The sequence below is a fragment of the Gossypium raimondii genome, chromosome 5 (assembly GCF_025698545.1).
Source record: "Gossypium raimondii isolate GPD5lz chromosome 5, ASM2569854v1, whole genome shotgun sequence".
Classification (NCBI taxonomy): domain Eukaryota; kingdom Viridiplantae; phylum Streptophyta; class Magnoliopsida; order Malvales; family Malvaceae; genus Gossypium; species Gossypium raimondii.
Window position 1 is genome coordinate 13,802,865 of NC_068569.1, and position 13,507 is coordinate 13,816,371.

The 13,507-nt window shown below is 32.4% G+C and overlaps 2 protein-coding genes across 2 annotated transcripts; both read left to right on the forward strand.

Moving 5' to 3' along the window:
* The first annotated feature begins 241 nt into the window (after positions 1–241).
* Positions 242–4,206, forward strand: LOC105769132 (tobamovirus multiplication protein 1). Its single transcript, XM_012589581.2, has 11 exons — positions 242–685; positions 1,065–1,155; positions 1,261–1,313; positions 1,610–1,702; positions 1,859–1,930; positions 2,128–2,200; positions 2,353–2,398; positions 2,491–2,554; positions 2,692–2,745; positions 3,448–3,525; positions 3,611–4,206. The coding sequence occupies exons 1-11, from the start codon at positions 527–529 to the stop codon at positions 3,701–3,703; spliced, it is 876 nt and encodes a 291-aa protein (XP_012445035.1). The 5' UTR covers positions 242–526; the 3' UTR covers positions 3,704–4,206.
* Positions 4,207–9,368: 5,162 nt separating this feature from the next.
* On the forward strand, positions 9,369–12,344 carry LOC105769133 (derlin-2.2). The gene is made up of 6 exons (XM_012589582.2): positions 9,369–9,670; positions 10,120–10,219; positions 10,812–11,026; positions 11,128–11,211; positions 11,441–11,494; positions 11,887–12,344. Exons 1-6 carry the CDS (start codon positions 9,572–9,574, stop codon positions 12,064–12,066), a joined length of 732 nt encoding a protein of 243 aa, XP_012445036.1. The 5' UTR covers positions 9,369–9,571; the 3' UTR covers positions 12,067–12,344.
* The last annotated feature ends 1,163 nt before the right edge of the window (positions 12,345–13,507 follow it).

The following is a 13,507-nucleotide window of genomic DNA, read 5'->3' on the forward strand; positions in this document are numbered from 1 at the left end:
TTGTTATGTTCCATTAATATTAACTTTTTTTTTATATAAATCACGGCTCGACCTGTTTGAACCATAAACACCTCACCAACAAAAGGGAAGATGAAAGAGAAGGAAATAAAATAAAATAAAATAATGAAAAGCAAAATTAGAAATTGCAACTACCACGAACTCGTAGAAGCTTAGGTGGGAGTTGAGAAGGGAAGAGAGGGAAAAAGAGCGGCTCAATAAAGCCATAAAAACGATAATAATAATAAAAAGGTTTTCACAGTTTTATTGCTAATAATTACAGAAATTAGGATTAGCTCCATCGCTTTGGACCGACGGGTAGATTTATTTAATCAAAAAAGAAAAGAAAAGAAAAGAAAAGGGCCTCTCTCTTCCTATCTGTCTCTCCCAGTTGGAGTCATTGGTGTCCTCGGCTTTTCAAAGTTTTTCATTTCTCTTTCAGCTCTTTTTGTTTTTAGGTTTTCTTCGATTCGTGTTTGGCTGAGGCGGGTTTTTGTCTTTACCGGGAAAGCTCGGGAATTAAGAGAAAATGGTTAGAATGACGAAAATGCCACTGAACTTAACTTCTATGGAGCTTCCAGCTCTGGTGTCCGACTGGTGGGACGAGATCAATGAGTCCACTAAGTGGCAGGATGGCATCTTCTACACTCTCTGCGCCGCTTATGCCCTAGTTTCCTCCGTTGCTCTGGTCATCCTTCTATTCCTTTTTCTTTTTTTAATTATTTTTCAAGATTTTTTTGTGAGTTTTTGTTTGATTCACTGAACTTTTCGATTTTCATTTTGTTTGGATCAGTGCTTAGTAGAAGCTCTGTTCTTGGAGTTTATTTTTATTTTCATGTTAGTTCTTTCCAATATTTTAGGATTCAAACTGATTTAGTTTGTTTAGTTAGTAGTGACATTTTATCACTATCTATTCTTTTCACACATATTTAATATAGAATTAAATCTTTTAAATGTTAATTTTACTACGTATTTTATTGTTAATGATTTCAATTTCGAGAAATTTATTCCCAGTACTGGGATATGAGATTAGTTTGTATGTGAAAGTTGCTGTTTGTAATGTGCAGATACAATTAGTAAGGATTGAATTGAGAGTGCCCGAATATGGTTGGACGACACAGAAAGTTTTCCATCTAATGAACTTCATTGTTAATGGAGGTAATATTCAAAGTCCTCAAAACATATGTAGTGTTTTCTATTCCTGTTATTAGGATTTAGGATTTTAGTTTGATTATTTGATCTTGAATTTTGTTGTTGTTGCAGTGCGTGCAATTGTGTTTGGATTTCACAGACAAGTATTTGTATTGTATCCCAAGGTTAGTTTGCTATAGGATCCAGAGATTTTGGTTCATTTCTGACACAAAGTTTGCATTGCATTTCCAAATGTGATAACATTTCGTATTTGGGCATAAATTCGTTTCACTCTTTCTACTTAACAATCTAGGCCTATTGTTTGAGTTTCTCATACAAATTAAGGTTTCCTGGGTAGCATAAGGAGAATAAAGGAGGATTCTATTTTGAGAGAACAAGGAGTATATAACTAGCAACTTGTTATGATCCAATTAAGACAAGAGTTTTATAATACTAACGCGAGCATTACTTCTTGAACTAGGTACTCACATATATGTTGTTGGATCTTCCGGGCCTTCTGTTTTTCTCCACATACACATTACTTGTTCTGTTTTGGGCTGAGATTTACCATCAGGCAAGAACCTATTCTTAATTGCTTTTGTGAAATGATGTGTCAAACTTGGTTTCTCCATGATATAAGATCAATAGACTGGGTTACAAACTCATGTACTCGGTTCTTTCTTGTACTCTTTTGAGGAACTGTGCCATTTTACCTTTCCATTATGAGCAGGCTAGAAGCTTACCAACGGACAAACTCAGAATCTTTTATGTGTCAATCAATGCTGTTATTTACTTTATACAGGTGCGCTCCAACTTGCGTTAACTTGTGCTGTTTACTGAATATTACCATCATTAGTACTAGGCTAATCTGTGAAGGAAGTGATTATATCTGTTTACTTATTTCTCTGTTGAGTTTTTATCTCAAAGTTTCCTGCCACTCTTGCTATGACATGTACTTAAATGTGTGAGTGAAGTTAAAAAATGATGTTTTGAATTCAGGTCTGTGTGTGGGTATACCTCTGGATAGATGACAACAGTGTGGTGGATTTCATTGGAAAAATATTTATTGCTGGTAAGTGTTACAGTGAATTATCAAACCATGTTCACTAGGTTTATCCCTGGGTATTAGTTTTTCTTTTTTCCCCTTAATGAAAATCTTATGCACATTAAGTCTTACTTTTATCTTTTAACATTTCCCCTTATTTTCTATATTCTTTTCTCCAGTGGTGTCATTTATAGCTGCATTAGGATTCTTGTTGTATGGAGGAAGGTAATTATGGTTTGCTTACACAAAATTTATTGATATTGAATTATAGTGAGCTTCTAAGTATGACCAAATCCTACTTACTCAATTCCTTGCAGATTATTTTTCATGCTAAGACGATTCCCTATTGAATCGAAAGGAAGAAGGAAGAAGCTTCACGAGGTATTTTCCTTCCTTTATAACTCTATTAAATAACGTGCATTTCTATGTTCTAATCTCATGGTTTCTAAAATGGCCATATCATGTTGTAAGATGTTCTCGACATTACTATTGTTTTTTGATGTGTTATTTGTTTGTAGGTTGGATCTGTTACAGCCATTTGTTTCACCTGCTTCCTTATTAGGTGCTTTGTGGTAAGTTTTTCTTTCTTGACCAAACTTTGTTGTAGGTTTTCAAGCTATGTAATTTATTGCTTGACTGAGAATGTTGCACTTTAAACTATTACTTATTTGATAAGTCTCTTGTATGTAACTCATGCAGCAGTCTCTCTGTTCTCAACAGATGACAGTTTATTTGATTATTACATCCTGAGGCAAACTGATAATCTGAACTCACAAATATGCATGAATTTAGACTTGCTACATCCTTCACCTGAGAGAGAACCTCTGGGAGATATAGTTTGTATAGTATATTTTTTAAATTAAAATGAGGCAAAAAGACTTTAAACAATATTTTCCGAGCGAAAATTCCATACTTCATTCTGAGTTTAATTCCACTTCTTTCTCTTCCCTTTGAACTGAAAGAAAACTTGAACCTTTCCTTGAGTTTTTTGTTTTCTTGAAATTCTTGCTAATAATAAGAGACAAGTAAATAGGTGGTTTGCATTTGGATAAATGCTCCCAGGAATTGATGTATAGCTGAATGTAAGAAGATATTGATTTGCCTACTGGATATAGAGAGAAGAGAGGCATGAGGCTAGGCTTGACAACGGTCAAATGCCAAAACTCTTTCCATCAACCATTTAGAAACAATAATATTCTGCTGCTGATTTCATTTAGTTGCTCAAGTTTCCCTACTGCTTTATGTGCTCCTTTAAGTAATTTCTCTACATGCAGGTGGTTTTATCTGCCTTTGACGCAGATGCGTCACTTGATGTTTTGGACCATCCAGTTCTGAACTTGATCTATTACACGGTATTTAAGAAACCCATTTCTCTCATGTCTTATTTATCTCTCTTATATTCTCCTAAGCATGTAATTTCTATTGATCAAATTACAGCTGGTTGAGATCCTACCATCAGCTCTAGTGCTGTATATCTTGCGTAAATTGCCTCCAAAGAGAGTATCCGCTCAGTATCACCCAATCCGTTAGTCGGAATGCATCTTTGTTCGTAGAATTATTTATTCCCGTAGGAAAACAAAAAAAAAGATGGTTTTGGCATGTTTCAAGAGGGCTAGTTAAATTTCCAGTTGAGTGAGGGAATCAGAGCCAGGAGAAGTGGAATGGTTGCTGATGCATGCAAAAAAATTTTAATTTTGTATGTGACATAGCTGTTTTGGAGCTTTCTCAAGGGAGATCTTCATTGATTTCTTCATTCGTTATGTGATCGAAGAGTTGGTTTATCTGACGCTTTGGGCAGTATTGGTTGACAATTGAGAATTTAGTAGCGGTTTCAAAAAAGAAAAATTAGTAGTTGTTTCATCGGTTTGTTTATTGGAAAATGAAGATGAACATGATTTGTGTTGGGCATGCACGCCTTTGTTTAATGTATAACTTTTGTCATAAGCAAGACATTATTGTTAGCTTTACTAGCAGAAGCTTGTTGAAGGGAGAGTTTGAAAATAAAATAAAAAAAAATTCATTTTCAGCCACAATCTGTGAAACTGGTGCTCTTTTTTCGTGATTTATGTTCCGACTTAATGTCTTAGAAAAGAAACGAGTAGTTTTCTTTTTCGTGAAAAATAAGAAACGGATAAATTTCATTTTCTTTTGTTTAAATATGATTGAATTTTCTGTTGATGCCTTGGCCTTGGGTATAATTGATACTGTTGACAGTGTAATACTAGTAGGTTTTGATTCACTTATTTATTTTATACACACAATATTATTATATCAAATGATTTTTTAGATGACAAAGTGCGACCAACGCCATTTGAATAATCAACCATTATAATGTGAATATATCTTAATCAAATCATAATAGAAATTTATATAAAGTGTAATTTAATTTGAGATTTCAATAATAATATGATATTGAAATTAATGACGAGTACTTGAATTTGGTTTTAAAGTTTAATTTCAGTATCTAGATTAATTGATATTATGTGATTCAATGGATGTTTGACATGTGTGCTCTAGTAAAAAAATATAGGTATTTTATTGGGAGAAAAAATTGAAGTACCAAATCGGAAAAAAAATACCTCAAATATCCAATTGCAAGAATTTAAGTACCAAAGTGAACATTAAAGCTAAACTCAAGTACCAAATTAGGACAAAAAAATTTAGGTATCAAATTGATTATTGAAACTAAACTTAAGTACCAAATAGTATATTAACCTATTTTTGTACAATCAAAGACTTTCCAATCAAGGGATGTTAAATGTTAACACTAAGACGTCACTTTTAAGCATTTGCTCCTTGAGTTATTGCTGCCAATAATTAAAAGAGTTAATATGTAGTTTGTCCCTTAACTTGTCCAAAAGTGTCCAGTTGATGTTAGAGCTTTTTTTTTTAACTTAGTTAGTACCTAAACTTGTATTCTGTCATTTAAGTTGGTGCTTCTACACTAACATCGTTAGTTTGTGCTAATGTGACATTAATGGCCAATCTTATATAGACACGTGACAACCTCTCAATATGACATGTGACAAACATAAATTAAAAAAAATAAAATCTTTTTAAAATATAAATTAATTTAAAAATGTATAATTTTTTGGACAAGTTTAAGTATCAACTAGATACTTTCGGACAAGTTCAGGTACCGACTAGATACTTTTGGACAAGTTCATAGGGCAAACTACATGTTAATCCAAAATAAATTAACATTGTTAACAAATTGGGGCAATGTGTATGACAAAATATCAGTCCAGGTACCAATTAGATACAAACAAATAAGTTAGGCGTCGACTAGGTACTTTTGGACAAATTCAAGAGGTAAACTACATAATAACCCTAATTAAAATGACATAAATTATAATATATTAAATCTACATATGATCTTTGGTCAAATGTGCAATTTCATACATGAACTTTGATTTGGTGCAATTATACATATAAAACTTTGGTTATGGTTCATTTGTAAATAAGAAACTTTAATTTTAATTCAATTTTATACTTTTAAAGAAATACATATATCAATTTATTCTTATATTGAATTAATATAATTGTTTGCATTCGTAACATATAGTCGTAAAATGGTGCTACGTCAATAAGGTTGTTAGTGGTTTGTTAAATTTTATTTAAATCGAAATATTATATATAAAATTACGTAAAATCAAAGTTCATATATGACATTACACATTAAATCAAAGTTCACATGTAGTTTAATATTTATCCTATTGAAAACAATGACATAAATGAAATATATATACATCAAAAAGATTTATATAGTAAGAATTATTGAATTTTGAATATTTTAACAATTTTAGTTTTTTTTCAAAATCAATTAAAATTGATTATAGAAGTGAAATTCGAATTTTGATGCTCAATCTTACCATTTGAGTCAAAATTTTTATTGGCTTAATTTAACCTTTTTATTTATACAAAAGTTACATAGTTTTGAGTGTGATCCAGTATGCATTGATAAATGAATAAATCTTTAAGATTTGCGTGGAAGCAGCTGTTAAGAACCAATGTTAAGTGAATACTGATTGAAGATGAAGGAGAGCTAAGTACACCAGTATTGGACTGTGGTAATTAATGAGCTTTTTTAAGTTAATAGGGGCTTAAATTTTTTTTAAGTTCAACACAACAATAAGATCATAATCAAATTTTTAGAGAACGAAAATAAATATAACTGTTCGGGAATTAATTGAGTAGATAGTTATTGGCCGGCTTAAAGAATAGTTGAGTAGGATAAAGGTTTATAATTAAACACAAGGAAATTGAAACTCTTGAAGAGATCAATGTTGCACTTTGCTTAAGAATGACGGCAAACTTGAAAAAAAAAAACATACATGGAGGACAAATGTGTGATGATTGGTTAACGTTGTGAAAAATGCCTAAATGGATCTCTTATTGATTTCGACATTCAAACCATAAGAGAATTCTATGTAGAAACATAGAGGATGAGTGGAGGATTAGCTAATCATAAACAAACTAATTAATCTTGAAAATAGAATTTACGGTTTAAAATTTGTGCATGTTTTTATTATTATATTTTGATGTATTGTAAAACCATGAGATTTTTTTATTGAAGCATGTAAATAGTGAAATTAAGATAAATGTTACATGAAGATAGTTTTTCTTCCCTTGATATGTACTTGACAAGAAATGAAAAATTACAAAAGTTAACATTCATAATAATTTTGACTTAATTATTTTAGTGATAGGTGATAGAGCCGAAAATAAACCATCAGCTGAGGTAAAACATATTTATGATAGATTTAAATATATCTAAGAAGGATTTTTTTTTTTAAATGTGAAGAAAAATTTTGAAATTATGATTACCTATGTGTACGCATTATGTGAGATTAATGAGTAAAAATATTATTAAATGAGATTTTAAAAATTAAAAATCCCGTTCAAGGTAATGGTGATGGCTGCATTGTTTTAGAGTTGCTAACTATATGGCGAAGGAGGCTAGAGGTAGTTTAGATCTTTTTTATTTATTTTTTGTTCATCTATTTTTGTGTGACGGATTTTGAAAGTAAATATGCATTACGCGCTGTCTGCAAAAGCCATTGTTAATTAGGCTAGATAGTCCTTTAGCTTAAGTTTTTTTTTTTATTTGGTATTCTTTACCAAAAAGAAAAACTATGTGATTAGATATTAAAGACGTTAATTGTTGTTTGAATAAAGAGGGTAGAAAAAAGGTGTTGTGGAGGCTTTTTGATACAGCTTAACTTTAATAAATTTATTTATGAAGGGGACTTTGTAATTTGTAAATTTAATAATGAGGAAGAGATTTTTGTTTCTTAATGCACTAATTGGTGCATTTGACTATGAAAGTTGTGAGATCTATTTAAAAAAGGTATAACTATTGAAAATATCCTCAACGTTTACGGGTTTTTAATTTTGAGTCTTTAACTTTTTTTTTTGATTGACACCTATAACATTACGAATTTTCAGAAATCAACATAATTTTAACAAAAAATATGAGTTGACCATTAGTCAAATTATAGGTCAACTAAGTAGCCTATGTGACGTGGCACATAAGCACGAGGTGACACCATCTATAAACAAATTTGTTGAACTTTTTTTTCATTTTGTTTCAAACTTCTTTTTCTCCTCTTTCTCTCTTCCCCGCTAATTATTGTCACTATTGTGTGTGGCCCCATCGCTGTCGCCTTCCCTTTCACTTCTCACTGTTCTAACCCCACCACCTCTCCCTTTCCTCTCACTCCTCACCGTTGTAAAAAATAAAAAAAAGGACTTACGTTGTAACCTATTTTAGGGTTTTGTTTTTATTTTAAATTAATAAAAAAATCAGAAAAAATAAACGTTGCTTTGTTTGGTTTAAGTTTGTTTGTTTTCGGTATATTTGATACCCTTCTTTGCTTTTCAATTCATCTACCCATCTTCTCTAATTTTCTCAAGAACCAAACATGGGAAATTCGGGTTCCTGTTTTGAAAATTCAATGACTTTCAATGATGATAGCAATGATAATGAGGGAGGAGAAGTTGGGAATTTTACTTACGGTTATTGGTTGTTGTTTTTCTCAAATGGGTTGGTCCTTTTTTCATGGATAGGTCAGTACCTTTTTTTTATTCCCAATGTCATGCCTTTGTTGCATTGCTTTGTTTATTATCTGTTAATGGTTAGGTTTATTTTGAGTTTTCTTTCTTTTCTTCAAAATTTGTCAATAGGATGAAAGATTGCGCAAAAAGCTTATTCCGAAGTGAAGGGGTTTCCGATAGGTGGAATATGATAATTTCGAAATTGGAGTGAACCCCTTCGTGCTTATCAGACTTGTTGATCCATCATTGTTTTTCAAAAAAAATGCTCTTTGTAAGGAACAATTACAGGCTATTTCAAAGACATTGAAGGAAGTGATTAAATTGGCAGATTTATGCTTGAAAGAGAAGTACAAGGGAAGCTTAAGAAGATTTATACAAAATGAAAAAAAAATGTTAAACAATTTTGTTTATAAATGACATCAGCTCGTGCTTATGTGGCACGCCACATAGGCTACTTAGTTGATCTACGGTTTGACTGACGGTCAATTCAGGTTTCCGTTAAAATTGAGCTGATTTCTGAAATCTAAATAAAAAAAAAAAGAATTAAGGGCTTAAACTCAAAAACCCATAAACATTAAGAGTATTTTCGACAATTATGCGTTTAAAAGAAATTAAGCTTTGGAGATGTGTAGTTAGTGATAGATGTTGAGGAGAAAATTATGATGGAGTCAGTGTGAAGAGATGAAACATGGTGGTAACTTAGTGGTAGATTTTTATTGTTTATTTCTTGTGTAGATTTGTGTTAGCTTTCATGCCATTGTTAAATAGTGTTTTGTTGTTTTTAATTTTCAAGAAGTAGATCATTTTGTAAGGTGCATGTCTTATTTAATAAAATAATAATAATTATGAAGCATCTCTTTTAATATACTATTTTATGTAATTTAATTATATAGGAATTAAGAACTGTTTAGTAATATTTAAATAATAGAGTGACAAAGTCCTTATTAACCCTAAAGCATGAGTTCTATCGCTAAACAATCCATTCTCCATCCCCCAAGAAAAATAGGAATATGCTATGCTCTACTAATTACTATTTATTACCAATAAAGGCAATGCTATTGGTCTGTGTCATCTACTCGCTCTTTCATTCGCCAAGATTTGTCATTAAACAAAACCCGTAGTATACAGGACAGCTAAATTATTGTCAATTTTACTTCCTGCGCCATTCTTTTCTTCTTTTTGGTTCTTCAAAAACAAAACTATTCTCTGTTTCGATCTTGAAGAACCCCCAAATCCCAGAAAATCAAATTAACAAATTTATCGAATTTGCCTTTAAATTATCTTGGTTCAACTTTGTTATCGTTGAAATTAAAGAGAACTTTTTTTGGTAAAAAGAGGAAAATGGCTCAAGCTGTTGAAGAATGGTATAAGCAGATGCCCATCATCACCCGCTCTTATCTCACTGCTGCCGTAGTTACCACTATCGGTTGCTCTCTCGAAGTATGCCTCTTTTTCATTTTTTATTGCTTTTATTTTTGTTTTGGTGTTATTTTTCTTTCTGGGCAATAGGATTGGAATCGTGTCTTCGATTTCCATTGACTAATTAGTGTTTGCTTTTTAATTTATATCCAATTGGGTATGAATAATTTCGTTAGATTTGATCTGTGCATATCTCATTTTTTTCCTCTAAATTTGGCGACTCCTTATTGGGTTTCCTATATGGTTGTAGCGAAATTTTATTTCTTGAGAAAGTTGGTAGGGAATATGGGCAGGCAAAGCTAACAATATGTTTGTTCCTCCTCTCTGAGTTTTTATTTTTTTTTGGGTATAATGCACAATTGGTTATGATTGGTTTTCACATCTTGAAATTGAAAAAAAAAGAGAAAAGAATTAGAATATATATTTGGGATTGTTATGCTAATCTAATTTACTTTTCTGAATCTTTGCAGATAATATCACCTTATCATCTGTACTTGAACCCTAAGCTCGTGGTTAAGCAGTATCAATTCTGGCGCCTCATTACTAACTTCCTGTACTTCCGCAAGATGGGTAAATTTCATGTGCTTTACGTCTGAGTGTTATGAAATCTCTGGTTTATTGTTGTGCCGTCAGAACGATGCTGTGTAGTATGTTGTGCTGGTCAGTGTTGTCAAGGGCGCGAGGCCCACTCTAGGTGACCCTGGTGTGTACTTGATCAAATGTGCCTAGCCCGAAAGGGTCTGAGGCCATAGGTGCGCCTTGACAACATCACTTCATGTTATTGCTAGAGATGTAGAATGTTCTCAATGGAACAAAGACTTGTTTTTAATGTCTCCCTTCAAATGTTAGTCAAAAGTATTAAAATGCAGTTGTGTTTAGACTTCAGATGATTTTAAAAAGCTTGAACAGAGTACGTGTATGTGTAGCAGTGTAGGTAAAAGTGAAGTGAGGTATGATTTAAAAAAAAAAAAGAATAAAGTCCATTGTTCTTATGCCCTCCCTGTTTCCTTTCTTTGTAGAGTACTATACTAATAACGTTAAAACATCTTTAAAAATGATAATTGATTGCCAGGCATTTATATGTGATAAATTTGAATATGATTGAGGTCAGTATTCTCAAATCATTTAGAATCTTTAACACGGTATCCCTTGATAATGCCAGATTTGGATTTCATGTTTCACATGTTCTTTCTTGCTCGGTACTGCAAGCTTCTTGAAGAGAACTCTTTCAGGGGAAGGACTGCAGATTTCTTTTACATGCTCTTGTTCGGAGCTTCAGTCTTAACTGGCATTGTTCTTGTTGGAGGAATGATACCTTATCTGTCAGCATCATTTGCCAAGATTATATTTCTAAGCAATTCATTGACATTCATGATGGTAATTTTGTCTGCCTTCATTTACATGCAAAATATGGTTTAGTAGTAGTATATGTTTTCTGGTGTCCATTTTGGAAAGCCATCTTATTGTACTACATGTAGGTTTATGTGTGGAGCAAACAGAATCCTTTTATACATATGAGTTTTCTGGGTCTTTTTACCTTTACAGCAGCTTATTTACCCTGGGTGAGTGCTTCTATTCTTTCTATCCTTTTTTTCTTATATTGTTCTTCGAGCATGTATTTTCTTTATCAAAGCATTTTCAAGTTTTTACCAAGAAAGAAAAAGTAGCTATGTGGATTTCCCATTGTGCTAAACTCTAAAGTTTACTATTCTTATATATGTTTGTGCTGTTGAATATGATTCTACTTCTCATAGTTAAAGAGTGTAATGGCTTCTGTTCCCTGACTCTCAGGTACTTTTGGGATTCTCTGTCCTTGTTGGTGCTAGTGCTTGGGTGGATCTCCTGGTACGTTTCCCTTCCAGAGCCTGCTTTAACGTCAAAATATTGGGACACTGTTGTATGGATTTTTTGCATATCTCCGAAATCCTTTGTTATATGTTCAGTCAAGGGGGCCGAGCTTATATTTATATAATAAAGCATTTTTTTTACAAATGCTTACTGCTGGAAAGTTCCTAGTGCAAGTCTCGAAAATGTGGGGGGAGTAAGTCGATGGTGGACTGTCAGACTGCCTTATAATTATGTTGTGGTCCTATAAACTGCCACCTGTTCTAGTCTCACTTTGTTTAGTTAGATTCTCACTGCTGTTATGTTCAACTTTTGCGTCTTGTTGGTTAACAATTATCATTATTACTTTTGTGGCCTTTGTTTTTATCGAACTAAATATTTGGTTGATCCAGGGAATGATTGCTGGTCATGCCTACTATTTTCTTGAAGATGTATATCCACGAATGACCGGACGTCGACCCCTAAAAACTCCAACCTTTATTAAAGCGATGTTTGCAGATGAAGCTGTAGTAGTAGCACGGCCAGCAAATGTGAGATTTGCTCCACCCGCAGATGAACTTCACAGAGACTAGTCGGCCATTGGAAAACTAGAGCAATTTTGGTTGAATTGATCTCTGATAGGAAAGGCCTAAAAAAATGCATGGTTGGCCCTATTTCTTAGACATGTTCAAGCTTTAACATGCTTAAATTGCTGATTATGGACAATATATATCTTTTGGTAGAATTGGAGGCGTGTATAACTGTATATCTGTTGTTATTGCTTGCACTATATATGCAGAAATTGGGGATGAAATCTTGTAATTATTACCAGACTCTGCTTTTGGTTGTTATAGAATGCCCTTTCTCATCATCAACCTTTTTGCAACGTGGGGAAGTTTTACAAATATAAAATAATTCTGTATATACCACCACCAATTTGTTTCCATATATGAATCGATTGCTATTATATCTTATGAGAATTTCGGCCACTTCCCGTTTTCTTTTTAAATCATTACAATAAGTTCAGCCAAATTAAATGTACATATTTATTTGGCTTCATTGAAAATTGAAACTACAGCGTACTTGCTGTTGCCATAATTCACGCATTTATTCACTTGGGTGTATTTCAAAATTCATTGATATTTATGGATTTAAGAATAAATTTTGAAATTTTATTTTTATCCAATGTCTACTATCTAGATTAAACCTTAAATAGAAAAAAAAAATACCCTTAAACATGTTGGAAACCACACACTCATTAACTGAGCTAAGGCTTAAATGCAAACTGGTATAATGATGATAGAAGCGCACTAAGGTGCAAGGTCCTCTCAATCTAGACTTAAAATGAAAAATATGTATCTAAATTATGCAAGTTTTCTCAATTAAGTATTAATAGATAACTCTAAATAAAAATGTCATACATTATAATTTGATTGGTTTAAAAGTTAATGGTGGTAACAAAATAAAGCTTTAAATACCTACTTTAAAAAAAATTAAAAACTTAAATAAGAAAAATTACATAATTTGAATATATATTCCCTTCCTATATGTGTGTATATATACACATGATATAGCTTCGTTGTATTATTAGATTGCATTGTAGGATTTGTTTTGAGAAACAAGCCTCTTAGCAATCTCAAATAAAATCATGACGAAGAAAGATGCTAACAATAACATCATAAGGTCTTTTCCAAAATATATGTTGGCGGAAATTCTCAAGCATGCCGCCTCAAATTCCATCACTGATTTCCTCAACGCCAAGTTAACTTGTAAAGCTTTTCATGGAGCATCAAACTACCATCAAATTTTCGAGAACGTTTCCATGGACAAACTTAGTGTCGTTCCATGGCGTAAGAGTGAGAGTTTTTCAGAAAAGATGCAAAGCTGCCAAGAATGACGAAGTATTATATAGGAAAGGAATGGTCGATTGTTTTAGTCGAAGGAAATAGGAGTCTGGTCTTTGTTTGAAGCATGCGGCAGAGAAAGGTTAGGTCAAAGCCATATATGCCTACGGCATTATCTTGATTTGTTTCG